Source organism: Callithrix jacchus, chromosome 9 (genome assembly GCF_049354715.1).
Source record: "Callithrix jacchus isolate 240 chromosome 9, calJac240_pri, whole genome shotgun sequence".
NCBI lineage: Eukaryota > Metazoa > Chordata > Mammalia > Primates > Cebidae > Callithrix > Callithrix jacchus.
In genome coordinates, this window is record NC_133510.1 from 128,770,370 (window position 1) to 128,793,080 (window position 22,711).

The 22,711-nt window shown below is 40.9% G+C and overlaps 1 protein-coding gene across 4 annotated transcripts in view; it reads left to right on the forward strand.

The window, feature by feature from the left end:
- The window catches only part of TMEM132B (transmembrane protein 132B), a 520,042-nt gene that overhangs the window by 441,154 nt on the left and 56,177 nt on the right, over positions 1–22,711 (forward strand). For all 4 annotated transcript variants that reach the window (XM_035258161.3, XM_035258162.3, XM_078337717.1 and 1 more), the window contains one exon: positions 409–552. In XM_035258161.3, the coding sequence (XP_035114052.2) occupies positions 409–552 (144 nt within the window). The remainder of the gene's footprint in view (positions 1–408; positions 553–22,711) is intronic.

The window sequence follows — 22,711 nt, forward strand, 5'->3', positions numbered from 1 at the left end:
ACTGTGTTAATCAGAAAATAGGTAGTCACTTCCCAAATGATCCTTGAGCCAAGATCTGAAAAATACAGAAAGGAACTCATGTGCTATGTGTGTGTCTGTGGGATGGAGGGTGGCAGGGGTGGAGTAAGGGAGCGGAAGTGGAGGTCAGGGAGGGGGAGGATGACCCTGTGCCTGGGGACTGAGAAGACATTCCAACCATCAGGTCTGATGATCTCCGCCCGGGAGGGGATGCCATCCAGTTGTGTAGAACCTTCCATTTTGTGTGAGCTTCTTGGCTTCGTCCCTTCGGACAGCTGTCTAAATTGCAGAACGAGAATCAAGTCAGTAGGGAGCCTGGGGGCCCCCCACTCCCCCTCGCTCCCATGGTGTGCATGTTTGCTCATCTGAGCCCTCTGCTCTCCTGTTTAGGACACCGAGGTTTTGAACACGGCCATTCTCACCGGAAAGCCTGTTTCGGTTCCCGTCAAAGTCGTGGGTGTTCAGGAGGACGGTTCTGTGGTTGACGTGTCTGAGTCTGTGGAATGCAAGTCTGCTGACGAAGACGTCATTAAGGTAAGCTGTCATCTACGGCTGTCCTAAGTGTTCACAGCTTTTGTAGCCATCTCTCTTGTCTCCAAGGTCTTGTTCTGACTGAGCATCCAATGCTCTGAAGGGCTGGAGGCCAGAATGACCTCATGAAGGAGGGGACGGTTGACAGCAGAGATACCCTGGAATCAGCAGGTGGCTGCAGCAGGAGATGCTGCTTTCCATTCCCTGGAAAGAGGAATACCATCTTCTCATTTTTTGCCAACCTAATAATATTATTTACTCAACATATTTTCTTTAAATGCCTTGCTTCTTTGGGGCATTAGCCAGTTAGCTCAGTGGGTTAGAGTGTGGTGCTAAGAAATGCATTACTTTTTCAAACTTAAAAACTAATTTAGCTTCATTATAAGACAACAAAGTCCTTGAGCTTGGTGTATTAAAATTTTTGTTAATATGCATTAAAATAAATAACTGTTAAAATAAAAATAAGTTCACTCATGTGCCACCTAACTTAATTTGAATATAACCAGTGGGACACAGTTTAGGAAATCTGGCTGTGGGACATTTCTGCTAGATTCTTCATTCAAATTAGCTGTGTTTCTGACTCCAGATTCTTCTAGGAACGATGCTATTTGAAGAAGTCCTTTCGAACCACCAAATTGAGTGTTTCTGCCTATTTTTTCTTAGCACATTGGTTGCCATTGCTTTTCCAGCAGAGACCTCAGGGAGAAAGGATTTGAATTTTTAGGATGATTGATCCTTTCTCCTTTAAATTGTTAAGAGAACCCCTAGGTCCAATCTATTCAGGTATTTTAGAAAAATACAATAACTCTGAGTTCTGCCCTTCCTCACATTCTATTAGCTCCTGTTTACAGGTTTCAGGAAAGACCTGGTCTCAGTATTGAGAACTGTGTGGTAGATAGGAAAACCTTTAGGGGGTTCCTTTGGTAGAAAAGGTCTGGGAGGAGTTGATTTCTTCTTGTTGTGACTTACAGGAGGCTGTATCTTAAGCCAGAGACAGTTTCAGAAATAAAGACTGATGTATTTATGAGGTCTAATTAACAAAGAAATTAATTCCTAGGAAACTCAAGTTTGGCATAGACTTTCCTGAACTTGGAATGTTAATTGTCCTTAGAGATGGAAGGTGGACTAGCTTAGAACCTGCACACATAGCCCTGCCTGGGGTTCCTAGTGGTCTTTGTATTCTGTGGGCAGGTTTTATTAAACATATGTCCTTAACTATTCAGAGTTTAGAAATATCTGAGCCAAGTCAGAGGAGATTATCTGTACCAATGAAAAAATGCGGATGATGAAATGCTGTTGTTTGAGTTTGACAATGCACAAGTTTTACACTATTTTTACCATTTGCATGTCATTCCAGAAAGGAGACACTGATAAGAGATGGTGTCTGTATACTTATGTCATCATGTGCTCAAACAAATGATTCAGTCTATAGTTTCCAAAGCCTTTTGTTCTGATCTGAGAGCCTGGTGTGAAGCCCCATGTGGTAGAATGCTCATTCTTTTGCCCTGAAGAGCTCTACCCTAGAGGGGCAAGTCCAAGTTCATAGATACCATTATCGCCATGTGCTTGTTTTCTGCAACCCACACAATGTACTAAAAGTATCCTCTGCTCATCCTCATAGATGTTGTTTTGGAAGATGATCCTTTTTTTCTCAACTGTCGCCTGTGTAGCCCAAATTATTGCCCAGTTTTCAGAGGAACAAAGTGAAATCTGCAGATTACAAGCTCAGGGCTGTATTCACACTTTTTTAGGGGATTCCAGGACTGCTGCAAATTTTGGGGCTTGTGTCAATTGAGGGGATTTAATTAAAAGGCTCCAATGCATTTATTATGGCTTCAGTGTCAATACTTGTCATAAATTTTATATAATTCCAAGTTGAATAGAGTTGTCCATTCAAGTATGGACATGACCTTGGCATCATCCCAGGAACATCCCCGAATAGGTGGCACATTCATTAGCACCCTTTGGAGAGATCCTCTTAGTCTGTGGAGTTGTTACAGTCATCCCTCAGAGTACAGAAAACATTGCATAATTTTTAGGGAGAATCTTGCAGGGTTCACCAAGGATCTATGTGCCTTGGAACCATGAATCAGATAAGGGGAAAATGTGAATTTAGGAAGTTGTAAATTGTGGTAATATCCAAAGAAATTAACTTGTTTGGCCTGTGATTGTATGACTTTTGGGGGACAGATTCAGAGGACACACATGATTTTGAAAACCTGGAACCTTGGCCAGGTTAGAAGGTATAAACATCACATTTAAAGTCGATGGCTACAGTAGTCTCTCCTTATCTATGGTTTCATTTAACTGTGGTAAACCACAGTCCAAAAATATTAAATGAAGGTTTTCAGAAAAAAACAGTTCAAGTTTTAAATTGTGCACTGTTCTGAGTCTTCTTGCTCCATCCCACCCAGGATGTAACTCATGCCTTTGTCTGGCAGATCCATGCTGTAGACACCGCCCACCTCTGAGTCACTTAGTAGCCCCTTTGGTGATCAAATCGACGGTCACAGTATCACAGTGCTTGCGTTCAAGTAGCCCTTATGTTATTTATAAATGACCCCAAAGTACAAGAGGCATGATGCTGGCAATTCGCTTCTTTAAAGTGAAAAGGTGAGTTTTGGACTTAGTAAGGAAATAAAAAGTCATATGCTGAGGTTACTAAGATCTATGGTCAGAACAAATCTTCTATCCTTGAAATCGTGATGAAAGAATAAAAATTCATGACAGTTTTGCTGTTGCATCTCAAACTGCAAAAGTTAAGGCCACAGTGTGTGATGAATTCTTCATTAAGATGTGAAAAGACATTAAATTTAGGTGTAAGACATTAACAGATACTTGTTCTGTTGGTGGAAATCTGTTTCAGGAATCCACTGAGGTCTTGAAATATATTCCCCAAGGAGAAGAGGAAACTGCTGTACTTTTAAGTTAAAAAAAAAGGAGGGGATGTAGTGTGTGTGTATGTGTGTGTGCATGCGCAAGTGTGCAAGAAGCCTTAGGATTTTTATCAGTATTGGGATCCAGTGAGTCAACTCTTTGATGAGGCTGCTATGGGTTGATTGGCATTGGCATGAATGAGTGTGTCACTCAGAGCAGAGGTCACAGGCAGGCAGATTGCAGACCATATCTGACCCAGAAGTCAGTGTGCGGGGTGCGGGAAGGGTCTGCATATTTTAAGAATTCTTACTTAATTTGTTGCCCCCACACAAAAATTGGCACGTTTACACAGAAATCTAAATTTACAGCTTCTTATAAAAAAATCACAGGACCAGGTGGTCCTGGGTCCCCCTGACTTCCTGTAAACCTCATCTGGAGTTGAAGAGAGGATGCTCCTCTGCATAATACCTGTGCCCTCCAGCTCACCATAGTCTCCACCACTCCCTTTTGTCCTTCACGTGGAGGCTGAAGGACATTTGACATTTCTTGTCACACTTGTGCTCCTAGTTTTTGATAGTAGATTTCAGAGGAAAGTGAGATAGTTTTTATACTCCAGCCTCCAAAAATAAATAAGCAACAAATGATTGACTTAACTCTCTCACTCTGATGGAGAATTCTGTATCTTTCTAGGCCATAAGAAGAACAATAAATATTGCAAATCAAAACTACATTGAGATACCATCTCATGCCAGTTAGAATGGCAATCATTAAAAAAATCTGGAGACAACAGATGCTGGAGAGGATGTGGAGAAATAGGAACACTTTTACACTGTTGGTGGGAGTGTAAATTAGTTCAACCATTGTGGAAGACAGTGTGGTGATTCCTCAAGGACCTAGAAAAAGAAATATCATTTGACCCAGCAATCCCATTACTGGGTATATAACCAAAGGGTTATAAATCATTCTACTATAAGGACACATGCACACGAATGTTCATTGCAGTACAGTTTACAATAGAAAAGACCTGGAACCAACCCAAATGCCCATCGATGATAGACTGGACAGGCAAAATGTGGCACATATACACCATGGAATATTATACAGCCATCAAAAACGATGAGTTTGTGTCCTTTGTAGGGACATGGATGAACCTGGAAACTATCATTCTCAGCAAACTGACACAAGAACAGAAAATCAAACACTGCATGTTCTCACTCATAGGCGGGTGTTGAACAATGAGAACACATGGACACAGGGAAGGGAGCACTACACACTGGGGTCTGTTGGGGGAAATAGGGGAGGGACAGCAGGGGGTGGGGAGTTGGAGAGAGATAGCATGGGGAGAAATGCCAGATATAGGTGATGGGGAGGAAGGCAGCAAATCACATTGCCACATGTGTACCTATGCAACAATCTTGCATGTTCTTCACATGTACCCCCAAACCTAAAATGCAATTAAAAAAAAGAAGAACAATAAATAGTTGGGTTATGCTCTGTCAAACAGTGTCCCGGAGGCTGAGGACTCTTGAAATCTAATCACAGGAGAAATGAATGCAGGAAGTGTGAGTGTTAAGTCTGTTGATGAGAAGAAAAGGCTCAGGGGTGAGGTGAAGAGGGAGACATGACAGCTTTTTGTAAGTCTTTCCAGGGCCATCATGTGGAAGATGGAGCAGCTTTGTGCTTTTTATGTTCCAAGAGTGGAAGTTGAAAGGCACCATTTTTGGCTGAATATAAAGAAAAGGATTGCAGAGGTGGTGAGTTCTTTGGTAGAGCTTTCAGATATGTGATGTTGGTTAAGATCTGGACTCCACCTTCCTCACTGTTTGACCTTGGGTAAATTACTTACCATCTCCAAGGCTAGTTTTCTTATCTATAAAATGGAGATGATAATGAGATAGTGAAAACATACTTTTCTAGAAATTTGTTCTAAAGTCACAGTATATGGCAGAACTAACAATAATCAGACTAATCCCTAATCCTTGAACATCTCCAATCTCACTGGGTCATCCAGGCTGGAGAGCAGTGGCATGATCTTGGCTCACTGCAGCCTTGACCTCCCAGGCTCAAGTGATCCTCCCACCTCACCTTCCCAAGGAGCTGGGACTATAGGCTCACACCACCACGCCAGGCTATTTTTGTATTTTTTTTTTTTGTAGAGTCAGGGTTTTGCTGTGTTGCCTAGACTGGTCTCCAACACTGGACTCAAGCGATCTGCCCGCCTCAGCCTCCCAAAGTGCTGGGATTACAGGCATGAGCCACCATGCCCCACCATACCTGGGTTTTTAGAAGTTCGAATGACAATTGATTAAAAAAAAAGTATTTTCCTGGCATTTGAGCTAAGAGCACATTTTCAGGAGCAGTAAAGGGCAAAGTTTTAAAGAGGGTTTTGAGGGAAGTCTAGATAAGTAACATTTGGGGCATTTGAAGATATATTTCCCACTCATTCTTTTTGATTCTTTTATGTCTTCTGGTGGAAATCTTGTCAGATGGTAGTCTTCAGTTATTTTGTGCAGTTGTAATTGAATTGTTAAATCTAGGTGTGATAAAAAGCTCGACGTGGAGTTTAGAGGATGATTAAATAAGAATGTATATCTAAAGAAAGTGGCATAGGGCTTGACCTGTGATACATCAGTAAACAGTATATCTATACCCATTGACCTGCATATTTATATCCACATGTGATATAAATATTGTATCTTTTACAGATTATATTATACTTTATATTATCCACATGTGGATATAAACATGCAGGTGAATGGATATAGATATAATATTTACTGATATATTAAACTATCTAAAATATAGTTTGGATGTTTGTCTCTAAGCTGTATTTTGGATATTTGGGCCTCTGTATTATTCTGTTCTCTCATTGCTATAAATAAATACCCGAGACTAGGTAATTTATAAAGAAAAGAGGTTTAATTGGCTTCTGGTTCCACAAGCTGCACAGAAAGCATGATTCTGATCTGCTCAGTTCTGGGGAGGTCTTGGGAAACTTATAGCCATAGAAGAAGCTGAAGGAAGAGCAGTCACATCTTACATGGCAGGAGCAGGAGCAAGCAGGGCAGTGGGGGCGGTGCCACACACTTTTAGATGACCAGATATCATGAGAACTCACCATCTAACTCGAGGACCGTACCAAGTGGGATGGTGCTGAATCATTCATGAGAAATCTGCCCCCACGATCCGATCACCTTCCACCAACATTAGGGGTTACAGTTCAGCATGAGATTTTGTGGGGACACAGATCCAGCCTCCAAATCTCATGTTGAGATGTAATCCCCAGTGGTGGAGGTTGGGGCTGGTGGGAGGTATTTGGGTCATGGGTGCAGATCCCTCATGAATGCCGTAGTGCCATCCTCCTGGTGATGAGTGAGTTCACGCGAGATCTGGTTGTTTAAAAGTATGTGGAACTTCCTCACTCCCTCTCTGACGATGTGAGCCATCTGCTCTCCCTTTGCCTTCTACCATGATTTGAAGCTTCCTGAAGTCCTCATCAGAAGCAGATACGGGTACCCTGAGCCAGTTAAACCACTGTTCTATCTAAATTATCCAGCCTCAGGGATTTCTTTATAGCAACGCAAGAATGGTCTAACAGAACATTCACACTCCTATCCACAAATGTTAACTGCTACTTGATTGTAAGGTCCGCAGTATCTATGACTATGTCTTTTTTTTTTGAGGCAGAGTTTTGCTCTTGTTACCCAGGCTGGAGTGCAATGGTGTGATTTCGGCTCACCGCAACCTCCACCTCGTGGGTTCAGGCAATTCTCCTGCCTCAGCCTCCTGAGTAGCTGGGATTACAGGCACGCGTCACCATGCCCAGCTAATTTTTTGTATTTTTAGTAGAGACGGGGTTTCACCTTGTTGACCAGGATGGTCTCGATCTCTTGGCCTTGTGATCCACCTGCTTCAGCCTCCCAAAGTGCTGGGATTACAGGCTTGAGCCACCGCGCCTGGCCGACTATGTCTGTTTTACTAACTATTCTATTTTCAGTCCTAAACACAGAATCTGGAACACAGCAAATAGTTGTTGAATATATGAATGAATGAATGCTAGAGCTTCCCAGAGATGGAACGAGATACTATGCATAAATGGCTGTTCTGTCTTTATTAGGACATTGCCAGTCAATGTTCTGTTACTGAAAATCTTCAAAGAGGTGGAAGGATCCCTGTAGTCAAAGGGATTTAGTATCAGATAAAGACTTGGACCTGATCCTATGTTCCCAATCATCTTCTATTCTCATGGGACTTCACAAACACTTACTAATCATCCACTTGTGGAGGGCATTATATAATCAGCTTCGGGAGATATAAAGGTGGAATGCATATGATTTCTACCCTTAGGAGCTTACTAGAGCTAATGAGTATTAATAGGTAACATTTATTAAGAGGTTGTTAAGTACCAGGTACCATTAAAATAAGAGCATTAGATGTATTGACCCATTTCATCTTCACAACAAACTTTTAAGACAGGTAATACTACTGTTCAAAGTTTATACATGAAGAAATGGGACCTAGGAGGTGTTCCGGCTCTAGTTCTAGTGGATACAGGGGTCAGAGTTCCTACCTAGGAGGTCAGCCCCAGATCCTATGACCTCAACCTCTGTACTCTAAAATTGTCATTATGGAAGGTTATGTAAGGCAGTGTGTGTGTGTGTGTGTGTGTGTTGGGGAGTGGTGCACTGGTATTTCTATGAACTAGTAGCAAAATATTGTTCCTATGGTTTTCTCATCATGGATTCAATTGATTCAACTGACTTTTTCTGAATTTGAAAAAAGTATGTTCTTATTTTTTAATCCACATCACCTGGAACAACATATATCTTATAGTTCTGGGGGTCAGAAGTCTAAAATAGGTCAGTAGGGCTGCATTCATTCTGGAAGCTCTAGGGGAAAATCTGTTTCTTTGCCTTTTCTAACTTCTAGAGGCCACTTGTATTTCTTGGCTGTGAAGCTGTGAACTCTTCCTCCATTTTCAAAGTCAGCATTGTAGCATCTCCAGCTCTCTCTCTCTCTTCCCCTCATGGCTAATTCCATCATCACATCTCCTTCTCTGACTCTGACCCTGCTGCCTCCCTCTTACAAGGACCCTTGTAATTCCTTTGGAGCTACAAGATAACCCGTTATCAAGATCCTTCACTTAATGACATCTGTGACGTGTTTTTGACACATGTATTCATTTCCCAGAGCGGTTACCACAAACCTGATGCCTGAAACCAACAGAAGTCTGTCCTCTCACAGTTCCGGAGGCCAGAAGTCTGAAATCGAGGTGTCGGCACGTCCCCGTCCCTCCATAGGCTCTAGAGGAGAATCCTTCCTTGCCTCTTCCGGCTTCTGCTGGTCCTGGGCGTTCCTTGGCTTGTGTTAGCATTATTTTAATCTCTGCTTCTGTTGTTGGATGATTTCACCCCTGTGTCTCTGTACGACCCTCTCTTCTTAAAAGGGTACCTGTCATTGGATTTAGGGGCTGTCCTAATTCAGGATATTCTCTTCTTGAGCTTCTTGAAATTATATCTGCAAATACCCTTTCTCTAGATAAAATCACTTATTTAGAGAATAAGTGCTTGGGGTTTGGACTTGGCCATATCTTTTTTTGGGTGACAATTCAACCCACTCTACTATGTAAGGTAGATATTCTCAGGTTCTGCGGCTTAGGACACACATCTTTTGAGTGGGAGGTGACTTTATGCTGCCTGCTACAGTGTGCTTTCTTTTCTTTGCTGAGTCTTTTTTAAGGTCTTTGGAAAAAGAAAGAAAAGGCATGTTCATCTTGTAATTGCAATTAATCTTTGTGTATCTATCTTTTTGACTTCGGGATGACTTCATGTTTATATGCATTTGCAATTGCGTTGTTTGGAAATGAACTGTGGCTTTCACAACCACAGAAGCCAGTCATGCATCTTCAGCGGGGGATGAACTCTTTCATGCTTGCAGATAAATAAATATAAGCTCACTCAGATCTCAAAGATGGTGCTTCCCAACTTATGGCTGCAACAATTAAGTTTCCAGTCTTTCCCGTATCACTGGACTTGAAATAATGAGAAGTTAAATGGCTAAGAAAAGGACATTAATATTGTAAAGCCTTCTCTGTCCCAGGGAAGGACCTTGTTTCTAAACTTGGTCTGTGAGGGATAAGGTAAGGTAGTGGATGTCAGAAAAAAAAAATACAAAGTTTTGCTGTTTGCTGAGCAGTGTGTGGGGAGCTGGTCACGAAATAAAGTTTGATGGCAAACATCGGCACTCTGGAGCACACCAGTGTCTTCAAGAGAGTGGCTGCATTTCCTGGGGTAATGCGCAGCACCTGCAAAACTCTATGATCAAAGTTTCCTTAAGTGATTTCATTTGCAGAGAGGATAAGATGGAAGGTGGATGTGTGCTGAATGTGGTCCTTAGAGAGGCACACTTGGGCTGACGTCACAGAGCAACACACATCGCTCTTCAGGTAGAGGAGACTGCAGAAGTGTGGTAGGTAGTGGGATCTATGGCAGGAACAAGTTGAGTTCCTGCATGGGTGAGTATTGTTTTTGTTTTTGGTGTAGCAAGTAACAGAAACCCAAATCCAGCTGCCTCAGACTAATCTGGATTTTTACTTAGAAGAGCATATAGAAAAATTCAAGAGATTTAAGGCTATTTCTTTTCCCTTCAGCAACACTTGACAAAAAAAATTTGTAAAAAAACACTGTTATTCTATTTCTGGGCATGAATTTCCTTTCCTTCGCCCATCACTGGGAGCTGTGCAGCTAAGAATAAGCTGTCAGGCAGTTTGGATGTTATTGTCTAATTCTTTATGCTGGTAATTTGGACTTTTATTGTTCTGTTCTAATTGGAGATGTGTCATATATTTCCTGTTGGCCAGGGATAGATATTGGTGCATTCTCAACCTTTTGTTCCTGTCAGCCTCATTATGATTGCAGTATTAATTAGATCAGTTATTCATTTCTGTCTTTGGCATCTCTAACTAAGAACTAATACTCTGGAATTGTTTCTGCATAATTCAGGGAAATCTTGGAATGAGCCAGTGTAAACCTGCAAGCCTCCCAGCTCCACCTGCTCAGTGCACATGGCCAAGTGCTTTCTTCCCTTCTCTCCTGGAAGCCTTTCCTCTGGTCTTCTCCATCCAGGCCCTGCTTAGGTCCATGGCTGGGGGATTACTAGAGAATTGGCCTGTGAAAGTGTCTGGGATATCAGGTCTGATCCAATATGGCCCCAGGGTCTTCTATCTCCCAGAGACATACTTATTTTGTGTTAAGTGGAAGGGAAGGGGACTCTCATTCATGTTTGGGCACTTGGTTCACAATTTAAACACCTGCCATGCAGCTTTGATGGTTGGAAAAATATGTCAGCTTCATACTCAAGTTCATTTGGTTTCCTGAGGAAAATCAAACTAAACAAACTTTACAAAGTAACTTGATCACATAATTGTAAGATGTAGACACAGGTATGAATGGATTTAGGTACAAAGGCAATATGTTGAGGCTGCTGTCACCCTCTACTATTTTTTTTTGTAACAGCTTTATAGATGTGTAATAGACAGTAAATTTCACATATTAAAGTGTACAATTTGTTGAGTTTTGATGATTTCATGACTGTGAAATTGTCACCAAAATCATAGTGAACATATTGTTAACTTCCAAACATTCTTCATGTCCCTTTATAATCTCCTCTCTTTTGCCCCTCTCTACTTCTTCCCAGATAACCACTCATCTGCTCTTTCTCATTAAAGATTTTTATTTTATAAAGTCTTAGGCAAACAGAATCATAAAGTATGGTCCCTTTCTTTCCCTGTTTGCTCTGGCTTCTCTCACCTAGTTCATTTGACAATCACCCATGTAATGTGTAACAATAATTCATTCCTTTTTATTAGTGAGTAGTATTCCACTGTATGAATATATCATAGTTTGTCAATCTATTGATGGACATTTGGGTTGTTTCTGATTTGGAAATCTTACAACTAATACTGCTATAAACATTCATGCCAGATTTTGTCTGGACATAAACTTTCACTTCTTAGTAGTAGAAAGATTGTATCATTTGGTAAGCATATTTTTAAATTATAATTTAGGTTCTGGGGTACATATGCAGATCATGCAGGATTGTTGCATAGGTACATACATGGCAATGTGGTTTGCTGCCTCCATCCCCCATCACCTATATCTGGTATTTCTCCCTTCAGTATCCCTCCCCCAACCCCCGCTGTTCCTCCCCAGTCCCCCACTATTGTCCACAGTGTATGATGCTCCCCTCCCTGTGTCCACATGTTCTAATTGTTCAACACCCACCTATGAGTGATAACATACAGTGTTTGGTTTTCTGTTCTTGTGTCAGTTTGCTGAGAATAATGGTTTCCAGATTCACCATGTCCTTACGAAGGACACAAACTCATTGTGTTTTTTGGCTGTGGAGTATTCCATGATGTATATGTGTCACATTTTCTTTATCCAGTCTATTGATGATGGACATTTGGGTTGGTTCCAGGTCTTTGCTATTGCAAACAGTGCTACAATGAACATAAGTGTGAATATGTCTTTATAACAGAACAATTTATTAAGCATATTTTCAACTTTTTAAGAATCTGTCACACTGTTTTCTAAAGCGGTTACACCATTTTACTTTCCGACTGTCAGGATTTGAGAGTCCTGTTACCTTCTCATCTTGGCCAGCACTTAGTATGGTCAGTCTTTTTAATGTTAGCCTTCCTATTAGGCTTATAGAAGTATGTCATTTTGGTTTTAATTTGCATTTCCTTAATGATTAGTGATTTTAAGCATCTTTTCAGTGTGCCATTTTGCCATCTGCTGATTTTGGTGACATTGCTGTTTAAATCTTTTAAAATTGGGTTATTTTAAAAATATTATTGAGTCTTGAGAGTTGTTTTTATATTTGTTATTCAATATGTGATTTGAAATATGTTATTACAGATTATGGTTTGTCTCTTCATGCCCTAATAGGGTCTGTAGAGGACCAGGAGTTTTTCACTTTGATGAGGTCGAATTTTTCAATTTATTTTCAACCTCATCAGCTCCCACCCTGCCTGTTGAGCTCAATGTTCTCAGGAAACATCAGCTAGAAGAATGAATAGATGCCAGTCGCATGGGCAAAGAAAAGGCACCACAGGAACTCAGTGTGTGGATCAGTTTTTCCTTAGAGTCAATCTCTTCCTACTCAGTTCTCTCCCAGGTGCATGTATTATTGAGAGGCATGTGCTATTGAGAGGCAGTTTTGATGTCATGGGGGGTGTGTTATAATGTGCTGGTTTATTGCCCTGTTGAGCTCTTTGCCCTTAGCTGGCAGCTCTGTGAAGGGGCAGGGACCTGTCGATATTCCTCATTAGTTCTTCCCATCACTAGTGCTGCACCTGGCATGAGTAGGTGCTCTGTGAATAGACTTGAATGCAGGCTAAGTGTGGAGCTTATTGGTGCCAGCAATTGATGTCACTGCTCATGGAAAGGAGGACTTCCGAGTCCAGTGGATGTGGGATCTAAACCTACCTCAGCCATCACTTTCTGGGGGATTTGGGAAATTTGCTTTTCAAAATAAACCTCAGAGACAGGCTTTGTGTGTGATAAATAACTAGCATTTATTGAGCAGTTGCACCTAAGCTCTTCACATGTCTCAATTCATAGACTAGGTTGGTGCAAAAGTATTTGGTGCAAAAGTAACTGCGGTGTCTGCTATCAAAAGAAAAAAGATAGGCAAAGACCACAATTACTTTTGTACCAACCAGTGATGCTCAGAATAATCTGTGAGGCCTGACCGTGAGGATCGACATTTTACAGATAAGACACCTGATGCACAGGAAGTTAATCACTGTCACCTAAATGGAGGTCACCTAACTGGCAAGTGTCAGGACTGGGATTTGAGCCTTGGCAGCTCTTACAAAAGAGTCAAGCATGCTCTAGACCACAGCATTAAAGAGAGTGAAATTTCACACCGAACCCAGCCTCACTGGATCAATTTCATGCTTATTTCCGGGGAAGGCTTTTTGTTTCCTCCCTACTCTTGGATTGTCCAAAAAGTAACTTATTTTAAACTTTACCCTGAGTGGTTAAGATTACTCACCACAGACAAAAACAGATCCTCTTTTTCTCTGAAATATTGCTAGTGTATACAGAGGAACTCACTCATGTCAGGAATTAGTGAGCATAAAAAGAATGAAACAGGAGCTAGAACTCCTTTTCCAGCCCGGAGTTACTTGTATTAACAGAGATGTGATGGGCATAGAAAAAAGACTCTTAGAGTCTCCCCGTTCTCCCCAGATACTCAGGGGGTTTAGCATGAGCAGTTTATTAGTGTTTTATTGATTTGTAGCACTAAACAGATATGGATTTTCAGAAATTCACACTGCCTTTTGCAGCAGGTGGAAATAAAGATTCTGTCTCGGCTGAAAACAATGGGATGAGGCTTCTCAGGGGTAGACGAACTGGATTACACAGCCTCCTATTAAACAAATGTGTGCCTCTCTTTTCCATTCCATTGTCAAGAGGGGTTGGCTTCTAGAAGTAAAAGATCATTTCTGTTCGTATACCCAATTTATTCATTCTATTCCGACCACACTTTCTAAACTGCTCTTTATTTGCCATCCAGACATTCAACATTTAACTTGAAATGTTAAGAGAAAAATCTCAGATCTTAAAGTGCGTTGTCTGATTTTCCATTCCTCCTTGCAATGTTGGGTTAGCCTTAAAGGGCCCCTCCTCAAAATTTTTCCTGTGTTTATTACCACTTCTAAAGTCCAGTTTAACAAGCCTTTTTCAAACGGTAAAGGCCTCAGCCCCAAGTGATTGTCGTGATTCATCTTTTGATGCTCTGAACACTGATGCTACTGAACTCTGTCTGTCCCTAAGAATGTCAACCATGTCACTCCCCAGAGTATACATTCCAGAGAACAAAGAGGTGAATAGGTATTTCAGACAATTTCTTGACATCCTTTGTGTCTAACAAACAACAAATATTTGAGTTACAATCTGACTTCTTTTCACAGAAGCACAGTTGTAGGCAGAGTCCTAGATAGCTATATGCTGAGACATCTGTGTCTGAAGGCCACATGTAAGGACAGTGGGTTTTCATGTACTTTTCTTGAAAGTGTCATTAGGTGACAAAATAACACTGAGGACCCTGCAGGAGTTGCCAGCTCTGATTCTAGAGCATACACCATGGCTCTGGCTGCAAGAGATGGGACTTTGGCCAGGCACATGGAGTGAAAGAATTTTGGCTTCATAAATAAGTCATGTAGAATAAATAAGACAGCATATTTAAAACCCCTGGTAGAGTTTCTGGCACAGAAATGCAATCAATACTTTTAATATCCATTGTTACAGTTATTACTTGGTCTTAAAGTATCTTTTAATTGTTTTTATGTTAAATATGTTGTGTTCCCAACAGAAAAGTTGATAAAGAATCACTGGCTGGGTGTCCTAAGGCTGGGTTTCAGCTCTTGCTTTGCCACTTTCATGCTGTGTTACGTAGCTGAGAGCTTAGTGTGCCTGGCTTCAGGTTGCTCATCTCTTGGATAGATGTGGAGGCACTTGGCCTGCCTACCTCACAAAGACACTTGTAATTTACTTATTTTTTTTTAAATTTTTTATTGGATTTTAGGTTTTGGGGTACATGAGCAGAGCATGCAAGACAGTTGCGTAGGTACACACATGGCAGTGTGCTTTGCTTTCCTTCTCCCCTTCACCCACATTTGGCATTTCTCCCCAGGCTATCCCTCCCCACCTCCCCCTCCCACTGGCCCTCCCGTTTTCCCCCCAATAGACCCCAGTGTTTAGTACTCCCCTTTCTGTGTCCATGTGTTCTCATTTTTCATCACCCGCCTATGAGTGAGAATATGTGGTGTTTCATTTTCTGTTCTTGTGTCAGTTTGCTGAGGATGACGTTCTCCAGATTCATCCATGTCCCTACAAACGACACAAACTCATCATTTCTGATTGCTGCATAATATTCCATGGTGTATATGTGCCACATTTTTCCAATCCAGTCTATTATCAATGGGCATTTGGGTTGATTCCAGGTCTTTGCTATTGTAAACAGTGCTGCAATGAACATTCGTGTACATGTGTCCTTATAGTAGAACAATTTATAGTCTTTTGGATATATACCCAGTAATGGGATTGCTGGGTCAAATGGGATTTCTATTTCTAAGGCCTTGAGGAATCGCCACACTGTCTTCCACAATGATTGAACTAATTTACACTCCCACCAACAGTGTAAAAGTGTTCCTTTTTCTCCACATCCTCTCCAGCATCTGTTGTCTCCAGATTTTTTAATGATCGCCATTCTAACTGGCGTGAGATGGTATCTCAATGTGGTTTTGATTTGCATCTCTCTGATGACCAGTGATGATGAGCATTTTTTCATATGATTGTTGGCCTCATATATGTCTTCTTTCGTAAAGTGTCTGTTCATATCCTTTACCCACTTTTGAATGGGCTTGTTTGTTTTTTTCCTGTAAATCTGTTTGAGTTCTTTGTAAATTCTGGATATCAGCCCTTTGTCAGATGGGTAAACTGCAAAAATTTTTTCCCATTCTGTTGGTTGCCGATTCACTCTAGTGACTGTTTCTTTTGCTGTGCAGAAGCTGTGGAGTTTAATTAGGTCCCATTTGTCTATTTTGGCTTTTGTTGCCAATGCTTTTGGTGTTTTGTTCATGAAGTCATTGCCTACTTCTATGTCCTGGACAGTTTTGCCTAGATTTCCTTCTAGGGTTTTTATGGTGCCAGGTCTTATGTTTAAGTCTTTAATCCATATGGAGTTAATTTTAGTGTAAGGTGTCAGGAAGGGGTCCAGTTTCTGCTTTCTGCACATGGCTAGCCAGTTTTCCCAACACCATTTGTTAAACAGGGAATCCTTTCCCCATTGCTTGTTTTTGTCAGGTTTATCAAAGATTGTATAGTTATAGATATGTTGTGTTGCCTCCGGTGCCTCTGTTTTGTTCCATTGGTCTATATCTCTGTTTTGGTACCAGTACCATGCTGTTTTGATTACTGTAGCCTTGTAGTATAGTTTGAAGTCTGGTAGTGTGATGCTTCCTGCTGTGTTCTTTTTGCTTAGAATTGACTTGGCTATGCGGGCTCTCTTTTGGTTCCATATGAAGTTCATGGTGGTTTTTTCCAGTTCTGTGAAGAAAGTCAATGGTAGCTTGATGCGGATAGCATTGATTCTGTAAATTACTTTGGGCAGTATAGCCATTTTCACGATATTAATCCTTCCTAACCATGAACATGGAATGTTTCTCCATCTGTTTGTGTCCTCTCTGATTTCGTTGAGCAGTGGTTTGTAGTTCTCCTTGAAGAGGTCCCTTACGTTCCTTGTGAGTTGTATTCCAAGGTATTTTATTCTCTTTGTAGCAATTGTGATGGCAGTTCGTTCTTGATTTGGCTTTCTTTAAGTCTGTTATTGGTGTAGACGAATGCTTGTAATTTCTAACTTTCTTAGAACTGCAAGGAGAATTTATCTTCAAACCTATCAATGTCTGTTATGTAATAATAAATCAGCATGAACAAGCAAGCAGGCATTGTATCTATTCTTCCTTATTGCAGCACTGGGCTCGTTGTATGTATTCAGAAATACTAAATTCATCAGTGCTCTTTTCATTTTTAAAGAAATGACTCAATGAGAGCTCTCAAAAGTCCTACAGATTGTTCTTTCTTTTCAGCAACTTCATAAGAGACAGGGATGTGGAATTCAGATTTGTCCAGTGCCTGCCAGGTGCCTGTCACTCCCCTCCAGTGTCCTTTGCACTGACGATTTCAAGTAGAGGTCACAGTGACCCCTTCAGATATCAGGAATATTTTCTCCATTGCTAAGGTTTAGGGAGTTAGGTGTCCAAGGTCTTGCAGGTATGAATCAAGACACACGGAGCTTGAGTCCAGGTTCACCTTATTCCACAATCTGTATTGTACAGATTAAGGCTGAACATGAATTATACAATTAAACCTAGAAACTGCTGTGATAAAGGAAGCTGTGGTCGATCAGAGCCCTAGAAGGAAACTCTGGCCCTCTAGAAATGTCGATAGCACTGCATGAACAAATTGAAATCATTGCCTTGGCACAGCAATCACGTGCCATCATTTTACTGAAGATGAAGTGAACACAATGCAGAACAATGCAGATGGGATACACTGAGGAAGTCTTTCACTGCTTACAGAGAGTTCCCTTCAGATCGAATCTGTAAGAGGTGACACATGTTCATTGAACATGGAATGTGGAATCATTGAAAAATTAACAACCTGCCCCAATTCACAAAAGTTCAGGGACCATGGCCTGTGAGACAATAGAGGCAGGGACAAAGTCATGATAGTATCACTGAGGATGGGTCTTTCAGTGTAAATCAATAGACCGTCTGCAACTTGCCCAAAGCATGCATTCTTTACAGAGTCATCTCGGTGAGTTGGGAGCCATAGCCCCAGGAGTGCCAAGAGTTAACTTAAAAGACGGGACTGGGACACCTAGAAGAATAGAAACAAATCGGTATGTAAAAGGTGCCAATGAAAACCAACGAGCAAATGAAAATCAGTTCTTTTGAGATGAAAACTTTCCCTAGGTAGGATGGATGTTTTGTGGGGTTGACATATAGACCTTACATGATCCATTGTCTAATGCAAAGGTGGTGAGCACTGTGCCTCAGAGTCTGAGGTAAAGGTATGTTAATCATGACTCCTGGTTATGAGTGCTGAGGTTGAACTACCTGAGCTCCCCCAAATAGAGGGGGTTTGCTGGTCTCAGAAGCAACCTGGGGGAAGGCTGGGGTCTTGTGTATGGCAGAAACCAGAAATTGGATCTATGTCAGAATACTTTGTTTCTTGTCTGCATGCATCAGATTTCTTCTTTGAGATCAGCTTATCCTCAAAGCAGGGATCACAGTCATAATCAGCTCAAGTCACATCTGTAGATCCTTGTAGTGAAGGAGAGACATAGTTTGGTCATGTCCCCACCCAAATCTCATCTTGAATTATAGTTCCCATAACCCCCATGGGAGGGACCTAGTGGGAGGTAACTGAATCAGGGGTGTGGGGTTTTCCCATGTTGTTCTGGTGTTAGTGAACAAGTCTCACAAGTTCTGGTTGTTTTATAAAGGATAGTTCCTCTGAACACTGCTCTTGCCTGCTGCCATGTAAGATGTGCCTTTGCTCCTTCTTCGCCTTCTCTCATGATTGTGAGGCCTCCACAGTCATGTGGAACTGTGAATCCATTAAACTTCTTTTTCTTTATAAATTACCCAGTCTCAGGTATGTCTTTGTTAGCAGTGTGAGAATGGATTAATATATGGAGGGAAAATCTTTCCTAGCATCTTTGTTGAAAAACTTTTGGGGAAGGGCCCTAACCAGCTCAACATAAATCCGACTCCTATGCTCCCTGCATGGCCTATAGTGAGAATTGAGGGTGGGAATGGGCTGCTGAGTGGTGTGGGGTGTGTAGGAACTTAACGATCATGCCTGAATCCTATACTCATTCTGTGGGCAGGGATTCAGGACAACATAAAGAAGCAGTAGGGGTTACTTGGGAAATCAATGAAGCAAGATCCCTTCTGCAGGAGTTTTTGTTTTAGATGTTAAAGGTTTGAATTTGTTCTCAAACTTAACCATCAGGTCTGGGAAATCTGGAAAATGAGGCATTATCTGAGTTACCTGGGCCCTTTTTTCAGAATTCAGTTGTGGAAGAAAAGTAACTTAGCACAGGGAGTGACTGTACTCTATTTGGTGAGTTGGTGAAAACTTACTGTATTTGGTGAGTTGGTTGATAATTACACGGCAATTCACCAGATAGTCAATTAAAAGAAATGTCCTCTTGGCAGAAGTCAACAAAAGCACAGCTCTCTGGCAGAGGTGCATAGGTAATAAGGGATGAGTTAGGAGGTGAGAATAGATGGACAGGCAAGGGCTAGATTGTGGTGGCTATTTTAGCCAAGGCAAGGAGTTTGGGTTTTATCCTATCATCATTGGAGGGCTTTATTTTATAGAGTGAGAAATTTAGAACACAAACTGAAAATAAATGTGATTTGGCAACAGTGTGAGGGATGAATTAGAGGGGGGAAAGGACCCTTGAAGAATCCTCTTTTGTTTATCCAAGACACAACAAACATTGGCAAATCAAAGGAGCCCAATAAGAAATACAAGAGAATGTAGTTGAAAAGACTCAGCAGAAATAGAACCATGTCATCAACACAAGTCCACTCTTTCCTTCATCTCTGACTAGTCCCTGCTTTGACTCTCTCCATTCCACTTTTCCATTTTTTTTGTACCACCTGCCACTGGTTGACATTACTATACTGTGTTTATTTATTGACTTGTTTACATGTTGATGTGTTTGCCTATCAATTTGTTATTTGTTTGTCTGTCTTTCATAGTAGAAAGTGAGACCCATGAGGGCAGGGTCCATTGTTTACATCTGCACCCATGGCATCTAATATTGGGCACATTAACTGAGTGAATGAATGAATGTGAGTCTTTTTGCCTATTGATTCATTCAATTTTTTAAGGCAGGGTTTAATGAGTTCCCACTTTGCTCAATGTAATAAATAGAGCTTTCATATTTGGTGTTTGGGCATTTGCTGTCTTATGTCCCACATCATTATGTAAAATGACATGACCTCTAAATTGATGAGCAACAAAGTAAAGGGATGGAGGAAAATTTACCAAGCAAATGGAAAGCAAAATAATAATAATAATAATAATAATAATAATGATAATAAAAGCAGTGGCTGTAATCCTAGTCTCTGACAAAACAGGCTTTAAATGAACAAAGATAAAAAAAGAGAAAGAAGGGCATTACTTCATGGTAAAGGGATCAATTTGACAAGAAGGGCTGACTATTCTAAATATATATTCACCCAATACAGGAGCACCCAGATTCATAAAACAAGTTCTTAGAGACCTACAAGGAGATTTAGACTCCCACACAAAAATAGTGGGAGACTTTAACACCCACTGTGAATAATAGACAGATTGACAAGAGAGAAAGTTAACAAGGATATGTAGGACTTGAACTCAGCTCTGGATCAAGTGGAGCTAATAGACATCTACAGAACTCTCCACATCAAATCAACAGAATAGATATTCTTCTCAGTGCCACATGGCACTTATTATAAAATCAACCACATAATTGGAAGTAAACCACTCCTGAACAAATGCAAATGAACTGAAATTATAACAGTCTTTCAGACCACAGTGCAATCAAATTAGAACTCATGAGTAAGAAACTCACTCAAAACCACACAACCACATGGAAATTGAATAACTTTCTCCTGCATGACTCCTAGAAAATAATGATATTAAGGAAGAAATCAAGAAGTTATTTGAAACCAATGAGAACAAACAGACAATGTACCAGAATCTCTGGGATACAGATAAAGCAGTGTTTAGAGGAACATTTATAGCACTAAATGCCCACATCAGAAAGCTAGAAAGATCTCAAATCAACACCCTAACATCACAATTAAAAGACCTAGAGAAGCAAGAGCAAACACAACCAAAAGCTAGCAGAAGACAAGAAATAACTAAGATTAGAGCAGAACTGAAGGAGATGGAGACACTAATAAGTCTTCAAAAAAAAATCAGTGAATCCAGGAGATGGTATTTTGAAAAAATTAACTAACTAACTAATAAAGAAGAAAAGAGAGGAGACTCAAATAGACACATTAAAAAAGGATAAAGGGGATATCACTACTGACTTCCTGGAAATACAGACTACATCAGAGAATACTATAAACACCTCTGTGCAAATAAACTAGAAAATCTGGGAGAAATAGATAAATTTCTGGACACATACACCCTCCTAAGACTAAACCAGGAAAAAGTCAGGTCCAATAACAAGTTCTGAAATTGAGGCAGTAAATAACAGCCTACCAACCAATAAAAACCCAGGACCAGACAGAGTCACAGCCGAATTCTACGAGAGGTACAAAGAGGAGCTGGTCTCATTCCTTCTGAAACTATTCCAAACCATTGAAAAGGAGAGTCTCCTCCCTAATTCATTTAATGAGGCCAGCACCATCCTGATACCAAACCTGGCAGAGACATAAGAAAAAAAGAAAACTTTAGGCGAATATCCCTGATGAACATCGATGTGAAAATCCTCAGTAAAATACTGGCAAATCAAATCCAGCAGCACATCAAAAAGCTCATCCACCAAGATCAAGTTGACTTCATCCTTGGGATGCAAGGCTGGTTCAACATAGGCAAATACATAACGTAATCCATCACATAAACAGAACCAATGACAAAAACCACATGATCATCTCAATAGATCCAGAAAAGGCCTTTGACAAAATTCAACACCCCTTCATGCTAAAAACTCTCAACAAACTAGGTGTTGATGGAACATATCTCAAAATAATAGGGGCTATTTATGACAGACCCACAGCCAATATCAAACTTAATGGGCAAAAGCTGGAAGCATTCCCTTTGAAAACTGGCACAAGACCAGGATGCCCTTTCTCACCACTCCTGTTTAATATAGTATTGGAAGTTCTGGCCAGAGCAATCAGGCAAAAGAAAGAAATAAGGGGTATTCAAATAGGAAGAGAGGAAGTCAAATTGTCTGTTTGTAGATGACACAATTCTATATTTAGAAAACCACAGCCTCTCAGCCCAAAAACTCCTTAAGCTGATAAACAAATTCAGCAAAGTCTCAGGATACAAAATCAATGCGCAAAAATCACAAGCATTCCTATACACCAACAATAGACAAGCAGAGAGCCAAATCATGAGTGAACTCCCACTCGCAATTGCTACAAAGAGAATACAACACCTAAGGATACAGCTAACAAGGGATGTTTTTCTGAGAAATGGGCCATCGACGAAGACAGGTGGCACAGCACACAGCTCATGAAGTCTGCAGCCAGACTGCCCAGGCTGCAGTCCCAAATCCGCTACTGTTGGCTGTCTGACGCTGGGTGGGTCAGCCTCTCTGTACCTCAGTTTCCATCCTATTAAAACAGAGATTATAAAAGCATCTTTTTTGTGGGATACTTGTGAGGGTTAAATGAGTTGACCCTTTACGTGCTCAGGACAGCCTAAGAGCTCACTGAGGGTTTGCTCAAGGAGTGAGCAAGAAGCAGGGCTATTTTTTATGAACCAAAGTATATTTTTTATGAACTCCCACTCTCCTAGGGATAAAGAGAATTTGCCATGGGCGAGACTTCTCTTATACCTTAGACAAAAATTAACTCGAGATGGATTAAAGACTTAAATGTAAAACCACAAACCATGGAAACCCTACAAGAAAACCTAGGCAATACCATTCAGGATATAGGCATGGGCGAAGACCTCAAGATGAAAAT